The 12,470-nt window shown below is 31.0% G+C and overlaps 1 protein-coding gene across 8 annotated transcripts in view; it reads right to left on the bottom strand.

Moving 5' to 3' along the window:
* LOC145293856 (glycerol kinase 5-like) overlaps positions 1–12,470 on the bottom strand; it is a 420,415-nt gene that overhangs the window by 223,676 nt on the left and 184,269 nt on the right. Inside the window, exon 1 of one of the 8 annotated variants that reach the window (XM_080140560.1) lies at positions 2,775–3,163. The exons of the other annotated variants lie outside the window; for them this stretch is intronic. Coding sequence (XP_079996686.1) covers positions 2,775–2,805 — 31 coding nt within the window. The 5' untranslated portion in view covers positions 2,806–3,163. Of the gene's footprint in view, positions 1–2,774; positions 3,164–12,470 lie in introns of those variants that run through there. 8 annotated transcript variants of the gene reach the window in all.

Below are 12,470 nucleotides of genomic sequence, written 5' to 3'. Positions count from 1 at the left end.
TTCATAAACATATTCTGAACTTCATTGTTATTTTCACAAAATTTCATGGATTAAATAAAGTTTGAAAAGATGCACCTTAAGAAGATCAGAGTTTAAGATCGGCTGAAACGATTTAAAAATAACAACTAAGATGAGAATAATAGTCTAAATAATACAAAGAAACGGTACGTAAATATTACTTTTCAGTTATGTAGTTTGGCAGAGAGTGAAAGAAGAGCAACGTCAATAAACTCATTTGCATATAAAAGTTTTACCTATATTTATGAGATGATTAATCTACAGAAGATAAACAGAATTTTTGATAAATATTTGAAGGTTGAAAAAAAAAAAAAGAAAACAAAGATCAATAAAATACTGGGAGCATTCTTTGATATGACAGAAGTGCATGAAAAAAGTTTGTATTTTATTTAAGAGCATAAAAGAACTACAATACTTAACTGTTGTTTTTTTTTAATGGAAATTGCTCGAGACAATACATAAAGCCACTTGATGTAAAGCGCTAACATAAACAAAAGATGATTATCACAAAGACAGGAGATGATTATTGAACGTAGTCTTGAAAAAATCAAGACTGAAGGTAGAAGGAAAACAGTGAGCAGGAAGAGAGTTCCACACCTTTGCAGTTCTTGGAATAGGGCTATTTTAATTCAAGAAGGGAGGTGACGGTGGTTAACGATACAGACTGGCAATCTGGGTTTTCAAAATTTGAATCTAGTTCGTTCCACAAAATCACTTTTACTTTGGATGTTGGCAACCTTCATGTGGTCCCTCCCTTAAGTACTCAAGGTCTTTCCAGAAACAGTTTTGACAAGAAAAATATCGGGGAAACCAATGCCAACAATAGAATCATCTGACTCATATGAAATGAATGAATGAAAGCAAGTTAAAATTTACTTTCTATTCAGAGGTTTGAAGGCTCTAAAATTACCTTTTTTTATTTTACTAATCAGTCACCACTTATCAAGGCCAAAAACCATTCAAAGATAAGGATGGATGGGTTGTCAGTTGAATGATGAAGAGCATTATGAAATGATGAAACGATGAATGAAAAACAATTTGTTTACTTATCAAGATAGTTTTTCACATGAATCTTTCGAAAGGTCACAATAGTAAATAAAGTTAGCAATTGTTTTTCCTATAACGACCAGAAAATAGTGATAATTCAATGTTTAAAAAAAATGCATAATTAATCGGGTTAATCAATGAATTATATATTACTAGTGGGACTTGTGTCCTGGCGTTGCCAGAAAACTTGAACACTAAAAATCATAACTTTCAGAAGTAAATTGACTAAGAAATACTAAAAAAGATTATTTTTCACCAAAAATATTAAATTTCTGTCCACGATATATGAAGTTGAAGTATTTTTCTTCTATTTTTAATATGAATTGAACATTTTAATCTCACCTCCTTCCAAAATATTTGTTATTTTCACACACACACACACACACATATATATATATCCATACATATATGTATTAGCAAGGCTATCCGGCGTTGCTTGGAGCAAAAGTAATCTATTTTATTAAAACTTCTATCTCTCTATCTTTCTCTCCCTAATCCTCTTTCTCTTCTACCCAGTCCACTATTCTTTAGCTGGACATACACTCATACATACAACTCTCCTTTATATAGTAGGTTATTCTATAGTAGAGTAAGGAGTCACATTTTTTCATTCAAAATTAGTACACCCCCCCCCCACCTCTAAACGAAACTTGGCCCAGTTGACCCCCAAAACTGAATAATTTTTTTTCTAAATTTTAGATATTACTCATCTAATGCAATGCTGATCGGGAGTATAGAAACTTTGTGAGTGTTCATTTTGTAGGGTTTTTTTTTTTTCACTTTTACACACAGGCATTTTCCCTTTATATTGATTAAAAAAATAGAAAAGTTATTTGTTCAATTTTAGGAGGAGGAGTTTGCTATTTTCATGTAAAATGGTACTCCTTAGTTTTTCAACCAGTTTTTAACAAAACAAATAAATAACAACAATAATAATAAAGCACTATAAAAATTGAACATATAAGTTTTTCTAAATTCCATTTTATAATCTAAGAATACAGTATTCAATCGATATAATAATTTGAAGCTAAAAAAAAAAAAAAAGCAAATTGAAATAACAAAGTTTTAGAGGATGATGACAATTTCTTAGAAATAGTCGGACCACGTTATGTAAACTTGTATAGTAAATTGAGTGTACCAATCAGAAAACAAAAATATTTTGTAATTGAAAATATAGTGCTTTATTGATTATAATCCAAAAAATTATCTTTTTTAAAAAATTGAATAACATTGCAAATAGAAAATGTGAAAATGAGAAAAAAAGGTATTTTAATAGTTATCACTCATCTCCAAATCGTTTTTTTTTTTTCTTCTTATATATTTTGGACAATTAAAAACGAATTATTTAAATCTATAGCTTCGGATTTAGGGTTAGTGTTGGGATTAATGAATGATATGCCCCCCCCCCCAGCCACCCATGATGTCACATGACATAACAAACAACTATTTATTTATAACATTTTACAAAAAAAAGAAAAACATAATATATACATTATTATTATTATTATTATTATTATTATTATTATTATTATTATTTACCATTTCTCATATTTCAAATTATTGTAAACTTTTAATGTGACATTTGAGTTATGAAATTAAACAAATTTTTAAAAACGTTTCAACTCTGAAAATATCAATGCCGAAAGGGAATATAACACTAATCACAAAGTGAAACTAGAAAAACAAATTAAAAAAAAAAAAAATCTTACCGTCTTCGGGAAGACTCCACAAACAAAACATTTTGATATTTATAAAATATTCGTTTCAGAAAAAAAGAAATCTCTAAATAATCACAGAGGTGAGTATAAAAATTCCAGAAATGTGATAGAAACATATAAACATGTGAAAAATGTCTCCGATACTTCACAAAGAAAATAGTTTTTTTTTTTGTTTTGTTTTTTGTTGTTTTGTTTTTTTTACCACCCCCCAGTTACTTCAAAAATGCAAATATATGACGGTAATAAAACGGAATCGTTATTTAAAATTTTGCATATTTTTTAGTGTTTGCGTAATTGTTATAATTATTATTAACTTTTGAGCTGACATTTCGATGAAGATATCATTTTCTTGTGATAGTGGTTGAGCAGCATCATCAGCTGTTGTGAGTCAGGAATTTAAAGGCTTACTGATGTTCCTATACAAATGAAAGAACCCCCCCCCCCAATTTTTTATTTCGGAGAGAGAGAGAGAGAGAGAGAGAAGAAGAAGAAGAGGAAGAGAAAAAGAATCATTGTCTTGCAGAGAAATTCTCTCCATGCAGAAGAAAGAAGGAGATGAAGCGATACTGGAGATAGAGAATAATAACTAAGAAGTTACGTAGCGATCAAGAACTATAAGGAAACTGATGGGGGGGGGGTGCGAAAAATGAACGGGGGTAGGGTGAAGAGGGAGAAAGAAGGATACAGAAGAAAGCAGACAATGGTGATGAAGAAAGAGAGGCAGCAGAATATTTCTTTAACAGATTGTGAGGGAGAGCAGCTGCATTCTTGCGAGCATGAAGATTGACAGCAGGGAGTTGCAAGAGGGGTTTGGGGGACTAACAAGCAAGAGAAGGAAAGCGCAATGCAAACAAAAACACTCAGCATACAGATACACGTTGACACATGTATACGCGATATCGAAATATGAGGAAGTTGTAGATGTCTTCCTCTGGTGGGTAAACGGGGGAAGGGGGTGAGGCTGATTGTAAAAGCCCAACTCTTGGGAAATACTTTCGAGACAATAATATCTGATGCCACCATTTTACGGTATTTGCCAACAGCAAAACATAATGAACACGTGGCTGGAGAAACATTTAAAAAAAACCCAACAAAACAAAGAATTTTCTGATTTTTAAGAATTACTCAAGCATTCAATGACCTTAAAACCAAATGTAAAAAATATTTATTCATTATTTCCCAATCGTCTGATATCAGTATAATATTATAATGTTATAAGATTAAAATCAGGAAATTAATATTCCAACTGTTTAATAAGTAATGGGCTAATCGAAATATTAGAAAAGGAATATTTGTTTTAAAATGAATGATTTCTTTAAATGAATGAATAAATAAATAAATAAATAAAATTTTCTTTACTTTAGATCAGTGGTTCCCAACCTTGTTTCTGGTCCGCGACCCCTCCAAAAATTCCCCTCAAATCTCGTACCCTCTTAAATTTCTGAATTCGTGGTTAAATTCATGGTTGGATTAAATCTACTCAGTCATGTATTTAATGGTCACTTATTACTTAATCTTAAAATGAAAGCATGAAGTTAGTACATTACAAAGGAAAACAAAAACACAAAAGAGTAATAATAGCTTATTTTCTATCTAAACTTTTTTCGTAACCCCTGGAATATTGTCTCGCGCCCCAAGGAGTACGAGCACCCTACGTTTGGAACCCCGTGCTTGAGATAAAAAAATAAAAAATAAAAATAAAAAAAAATAGCGAAAATTTATTTTAATAAAACTAAAGCCAAACAAAACTATACTATGAAAAACAAACATTGTTTGAATGCTTTTGGCAGAGTTTGGATTTGAGAATCTAAGTCCCTTATAGATTCCAGAGTTCCAAAAGGAACACTTGAAAAAGGTCAGAAGTTAAATCATCTAAAAAGTTGTTAAAATAATATTCAACATTAGAATATTAGTTCAAAAATCTAAAATTCAAAGAATCAATTTTTTTTTCAGCCGGGCCCTAACCTGTAAAGTGAAGAATTGAATTAAGAGTTGGAAATTTTTGGAGAATAAAAATTTGTTTTGTTTGTTTGTCTTTTTTAACAAACTCTAAGTAGGACCCCTCCCCCCAACCAACTATTTTGGTTATTTACAAAATCAAAAGGAAATCAATCAAGCGCAGTGGATAAAGTACTGGGTAAAATTCAGTTGTAAAAGTTTTCTGGAAGTTGATGGTTCAATCATCAGTGTGAACAACACCCAAAATACAACAGTGAATTATTTAGGACTTCTACCCGGTCATGGCTGCCGGAATGAAAGCATGCTACTCTCATGGATTAAATAAACAGTTTCATTCGAAATTCCATGTAGATTTCAGAGTTCGACAGAAAGGTTCCAGGGTTTGATAAGATACACATGAAGATGGAGGTTACATCGACCGAAACGTTGTGAAAATGACACTCAAGATGAGAACAGTAGTTCAAAGAATCCAAATAGTACTTTTTAAACTTCGTCTAAGTCTAATTATAAAATAATTTTCTTGATAAAAATAAAACTTTTCTGAAAAACTAGAAATGAGCAACTCTCATTTCAAATGTCCTATACAATACACTTAAACATGATATTTTAATTTATGCAGATTGAATTATTATAGAATCAAAAAGCAAAAGTACCCGTCGTTGACTGGGTTCAAAAACAGCCTACAGAAAATGGACTCTGATTTATGAAAGTATGATAGGTTATGAAAAGGAGGGCTTGTAAAGAGATAGCTTCGAATTTGGGGATATCAAAACCAAAGCAAAATATGATGAAAGTAAAAATAAAATAGATAAACCCCATAATTTATTATACCATACCTGTTCACACTGAAACACTTATCACAATATTCTGTGGATCTATATAAAAAACCTTGTTAAACTTTGTGACATATTTCCATTCTATGGAAGTCAGGCGCGAAAAAACACCTCATAATTTTATTATACCATATTTCTTCAAACTGAAACATAATTATCAAAGTATACTTACACAGATAGATATGAAAAGTCTTTATTAAAGTTTGTGCCTATTTCCATTCTATGGAGGCCAGGCGCGAACGCAGACTCCACAATTTTATTATACCATCCCTATTTAAGTTAAAACATACTTATCAATGTATTCTTATGTACATCTATATCAAAAACACTTGTAAACTTTTTTTTTATTAATTTTTAAATTTTTTATTTATATACTTTGTGGACCAGGCGCGAACGCAGATTCCACAATTTTAATGAACCACCATTCTGTCAGATCAAACATACCCATTCCTGTGTTTCGATACATTTTCTATCATTATATGTAATCAGTTTTTTAAAATAGTCAACCATATAGGAGCCTATTCGTGACCAGACACACACACACACACACACACACAGACATTCACCATATATATATATATATATATATATATATATATATATATATATACTAGTAAAGATACCCATGCAAAGTGTGAGACTTTGCTCTGTTCAGGTACCCGCTTTGACCGTACAGCAAAGTCCCGACCTTGACCTTAAAAAATGGTGTGCACCATCCCTAGGTCCGAGACCATCATCATGTCAGGTTTGGTCATGATCGGTCCAGTGGTGTAGGAGAGTTGTACACATACACACGAACGCTAAAACTTTATATACATACATATATATATATATATATATATATATATATATATATATATATACAGAATATTCAGTGTAGCTTAATCGCCATATATATTTTATAAATTACTATATATATATATATCTTTCAATCAACTAATAGATCGCACATAGTACTTGATAATAATCAGAAAATGGCTGCAAGAAAAACTTGTGACAAATACAAGCAAACAAAATTAACAGGAAATGAAAAGAATTCTTGTCTGTTGCCTTAAACACAGTTTAACTTAACATTTAACCTGACACTAATAAATTGCATTGAACTCAATAACTGATATTTACAACTTTAATTTTTTTGCAGGTTATAAAACATCCTGAAAATTTCATGGTTGACGCAAGACATTTTCAGGATTTTTATTCTCGTACAAGGAAGGAGATCTTAAGACAAGGGAACATTCTTATTTTTCTTTACCCTGTCTCTTCCACATCAGATGAGACTTTCATGGCGCCCACCTGAAGTGATTTTCTCCAATAAACTAGTGTTTGCATTGGTTTTCATGTGCCATTGGTTGAAAGCATCTTTAAATCATTCAAAGTCTTACCTCCAAAACAATGCCAAATTATTAACAAAATATTGTGCAATAAATTTTAGACACATTTAGTCATAATAAAATCTTACATTTTATCCTAGGAGCAACACTATCACAATCACAACATCTTTAGAGGAAGTAATACCCAATTTTCCTCCTAAATATTAAGTCCTCCTACTGCCCCCAGTCAAAACTAGGAGGAAATATACACATTCTACAGATATTGTGCTTGCACCCTTCTGTAACTGAATCATAAACTCATAATCTTTCCATTTTCCGATTCAGAAATTATAAATTCTCACTTTTCAAATTCCACCCATTCTCATTGGCTGAAAGATGACAATTCGATTATTCCAGAATTTACCTCTTAATACATAAACTAACGCTCTAGAACTTTTCAAATATGGCGGCATTCTCTACAAGAGGCAATTGTTTAAAAAAAACAAAACAAATACAAACATAATAACCGCTCATAAACAGAAAATTACGTACTGATAACCTTACACTTAACTATGCACACATTAACAACACGCCACTATCCCGACCCCCAAGATATGTACGGGTACCATTGTTTAGTTTTCAATTTTGGAGTGGCTTAGCAAACCTTACACAATGCTATTTTTTTTGTTTTCTTTTACTTTGTTTTATAACGGGGCGTTTTTTGTTTTATCTTTTTACATTTACTTTCAATGTGGACGATTTAAACTACTTACATATTTTCTTATGATTAGCTAGATTTCAATCAGGTTACTTATTTTGTCAGCATAGGTTTTCAACTATGAGAGAGATAGAGTGAGCGAGCAAGAGAGAGTGGGGAAGAATATATATATATATATATATATATATATATATATATATATATATATATATATATATATATATATAGATAGAGAAAGAGAGGGGAAATAAAAACTAGTGTAGATATTGTTTGCCCTGAAATGTTTTTTTCTTTGGCATAAAAAGAAATGTAAAAAGCGAGCAAGATAAAGAAAGAGAGAGAGAGAGAGAGTTGGGAAGAATATATATAAAAAGAGAGAGAGAAATAAAAACTGGTGTAGATATTGTTCGCTGTATAATGTTCTTTTTATGCCGAAGAAAAAACAATCAACATTGTCTACAAGTTTTTATTTCTTCTCTCTCTCTCTCTGTATATATATCTCTATATATTCTTCCCAACTCTCTCTTTTTACATTTCTTTTTCTGTCTGAATTAAAAAAAAAAAAACATTCTACAGCGTCAACGTTATCTACACCAGTTTTTATTTCCTCTTTCTCACTTTTTATATTTCTTTTTCTGACGAAATAAAAACAAACATTTCACAACGTCAACACTACCTACAACAGTTTTTATTTCCTCTTTCTCACTTTTTACATTTCTTTTTCTGCCAAAATAAAAAAGAAAATTTTACAGTGTCAACATTATCTAGAACAGTGTTTATCTCCTCTCTCTCTCCCTCCTTCTGCATATAATATTCTTCCCAACTCTTCTCTCTCTTTCTGTTATTCTCTCGCTTGCTCTTTTCTCACTCCGATTATTATTTCTCTTGTGTGTCTGTGTCCGTATGTTCATTTTACCATGTGGCTCACTACGATAAATTGCTCTCACAAAAGCAAAAAAATATTCATCTACCTACTTTTCATTCTGCCTTTACTTACGTATTCACAGATTGTCGTGAAACAACAACCATAGGAGATGAGGATAATGGTCCGTAAATAAATACATAAACTAGTTTCTTTATTAATTAACTTACGGTTAATGAAAACAAAAAGAAAAAGTTTGCCACACTAATTCCTTTTTAAAAAAAAAAAACTGAATTTTTTTTTTTTGGGGGGGGGGGGTAAGGATAGGAATAATAATAACGGTTTGCACAAAAACTTGTTTGACAGCATGTAATATGGCTAACATCCAGCCTTTTAGATCAGATCGCATGAAGAACAAGCATGAGTTGGGGAGACTTGCATCACCATTCATGTACTTGGCCTTTTTGTTCATTGTTGATTTTCAATGTATTTTTAACATGAATAAAGGATTTAATATCTCAAAGTGTAGTATCTGTTCCGGCAGATACTGCAAGCAAAGACCATACGTGGGGGAAACCCCACATATAAGACCTTGGTCAATGTAGGGGCAACCCTTCATACCAATTGTCACTATCCAGCTCCCCTACTCCCGGGGGGTTGGTCCCCATTTCCCCTTCACTCCTGACAGATGCTATAACTCGTTGGTTAAAGTATAATTGTCACAATCCAACAAATCTGTAAAAAAAAAAAATTAAAAAAAAAAAAATATTCAGTGTGGATCCGAAACACAGAAGAAAAATAAAATCTGCGATCAAGCAGATTGAAACGTATGATGTTCTTTGCTTTGTTTAAGACAACAATAACATCTCAAGTTGTTTCATCAATAGAAAATATAGATATGGAGATATTTGGCCCAGAAAGATATCAATTTGTTAATAAACTAGAACAGACATCTATAAGATGTATCCATTCAATACGCGCATTAGAAAGTAACAGAACGACGGACGGATGGACAGAACCTTTGATAAAGATGTATCTAAAAAAAATGTAACTTAAAATGGGCGAGATGAATGAAAATTGTGACAGACAGACAAAACCTCTTATGGTTTGACACATCTAAAAATAGATGCATCCATTCAATCAGTACTTTTAGTGATGAAAATGATATTTTCAACTGAAGTGTGACAGACTAACACATACTGAATACCTGCGTTTGCCAAGTTTGAATCCAGTTCATTTCACCGAAATATTTTCACTTAGGGACGTTGGCAACCTTCTCGTGGTCCCTTACGTAATGACTCGATTCTAGAAAGAATTCTTAATAGAAAGATATCGGGTGAAACAAATGCCAATGAAATCATTATAAATGATGCTCAACAAACAAAGAAACTGCAGCAAGATTTTTCATTCATATACATTTGATTGCTCATCCTAATAAACATTGAATCTCTTTATTAAGCAGAGATTAATCAGTTTTTTTAGGAAAAAGTTATCAGAGCATATTAACCGGTGTAAATAGTTTGGATTTTTTTCTTATTGACCAATTTTCAGAAATTCTAAAAGCATCATTGATATCGCCAATAGAGAGTATGTGTCAGGGGGGGGGTAGATATCGTTCTCAGAGTACTCGAAAACAAAACAAAAAAAGACAAACCCCCCACTAGATTGAAGATGGAGGTAATTCTATAAAATTACTCAATTTTGTGATCCATCATCGTCACATCCTTACATTGCATATATAGAGTATCAATCTCAAATCATCTCTCTGCATGCAACGCATGTCCACAACCCTCACTGATTATGATACAAAATGAATGGATTATATAAGCAATATCGGGAACTTTCAGATTAGATTTTAAAAGAATCAAAATTTATTGCCAGTTGTAATGATGAGTGAAAAAGAGCAAAAAAAAAATTAACCATTTAAAAATTTTGGAAAGGGGATTGTGTATTTTTCTTCTTGTTTTCACACATTGCGTTTTATAGAGATGCGTATGGAATATAAATAAAATATGCATATAAAAATTTTAACTATACCGTGTTAAAAGTTAGAAAAAAAAAGTAAAGAAGAAAAAACTTTTATAAATTCTGAATAATTTAATTTCATTTTGTTTAAGTTTTTTTTTTAGAACAAAAGCACATTTTACATGAAAAAGAGAAAGAAAAAGAAAGAAAAAAAAGAAAAAGAAAGAAAAAAGAAAGAAAGAAAAAAGAAAGAAAGAAAAAAGAAAGAAAAAGAAAAAAGAAAGAAAAAGAAAAAAGAAAGAACGAGATAGAAAGAAAAAAGTTGTACAATTTATTTTCAATCTTAATTTCAACTCTCTATGCCTAAAATCTTCAGATTATTTATAATTGAAGCACTAAATTTTCAGATTATATATATATATATATATATATATATATATATATATATATATATATATATATATATACACTAGCAACCTCCCAGCGTTGCCCGGTCATAAAATATGCTGAATTTTTTAAATTCATACAGATTTCGTATTTATTATTATAGTTACAATTCTTTACTGATTATCATACTGTACCCAATATATAGTAGTGATTTCAAAACAAATAAAAAAATGACTTGGGTGCCATCAGCTAGAATCGAAACCAAAATATTTATCTCTCCAGTGGTCATTACTAAGAACAGATGCATATCAAAACTTTAAAAAAATTAACTTCTAAATGTATATTTGCACATGCGTAGAGGATACACTTAAAGTCGACTTATGCCTGTAAAGCTTCAATTTTTCAACTGTTACCCGTTAGCATAGCAGCCATTTTTACCAACTAAAAATCCAAATAGAATTTATTCCACAGGTCCGAATTCTCTATATATCAAGTTTCATGTCTGTAGACCAAAAATTAGAGTAGTTTGGTAAAAAACGTTCCACACACCGACAGACAGGGCCACTTCATATATATATATAAGTAAAACTGGTAATTAGTAAAAACCTGAAGAGAGTGCTCAATACTATTGCAGCGCAAATATGTGTTTTATTTTTTTATTACCGTTTTAACTGTTTAGTTACATATGTTTCGGATGTTGGACCATGTTTACGATCCAACAGCCTCGTCAAACCTTCCCCTCCACGCACACTACAATCTAATGTATTTTAACCTTCAAAACTTAAATATTGTTGATACCCGTCTCCCTCGCCCTTATTATCTCTTAACCCCCTCCCTCTCCTTTTTTTTCTCATATTTCCTCTAAAACACTTCTCCCGAATATTAACAATCATTTCTGTAAGGTCTGACGAGGCTGTTGGATCGTAAACATGGTCCAACATCCGAAACATATGTAACCAAACAGATAAAACGGTAATAAAAAAATAAAACATATACCCCCCCCGACCTCATTCACTCTATCACCCCATAATAACTATTATTTCTGTAAAAGTCTGAGGAAGCTACGGATGGCCAAAAAAACGGCCGAGTAGCTGAAACAATAATGTAACTTAACAGAAAGATACGGTAATAAAAAATAAAACACACACACACACATATATATATATATATATATATATATATATATATATATATATATATATATATATATATTGTTGCTCTATCTCGAATATAAAGTATTTATTCCGGGGTGGATTAATCTATAAATATTCATTTTTAGATTTCAATTTTAAATTTCTTATTCAATTTTTAGTAGTGGGCGTGTTCAGTTTTCTACATAAGATTAACACAAACTAGTTACCCTATTCTCTATTTCAACAAAATAAACCAGCTGATAAATACGTTTCTGAGGATTTCGAGTAGAAGAATCATCTTACATAGCAAATAAACCTTATTATTAAAAAAATTGAAGAGATAAATTTTTCAAAATTCTTTTTATTTAATCTGAGAATTCGATGTTTAATCAATGGAGTAATATAAAAGTAAAAAAAAAACAAACAAAAAAAAATGGAAAAATTCGGAGTTGTAATCGATGTCATAATATGAACATTTCTTTTTTGTTGTTTAAATAATAAAAAAAAAATTATCAGGAAA

Source organism: Euprymna scolopes, chromosome 15 (genome assembly GCF_053919585.1).
Source record: "Euprymna scolopes isolate OS-2025 chromosome 15, ASM5391958v1, whole genome shotgun sequence".
NCBI lineage: Eukaryota > Metazoa > Mollusca > Cephalopoda > Sepiida > Sepiolidae > Euprymna > Euprymna scolopes.
This window is presented reverse-complemented; position numbering and strand designations above follow the sequence as displayed.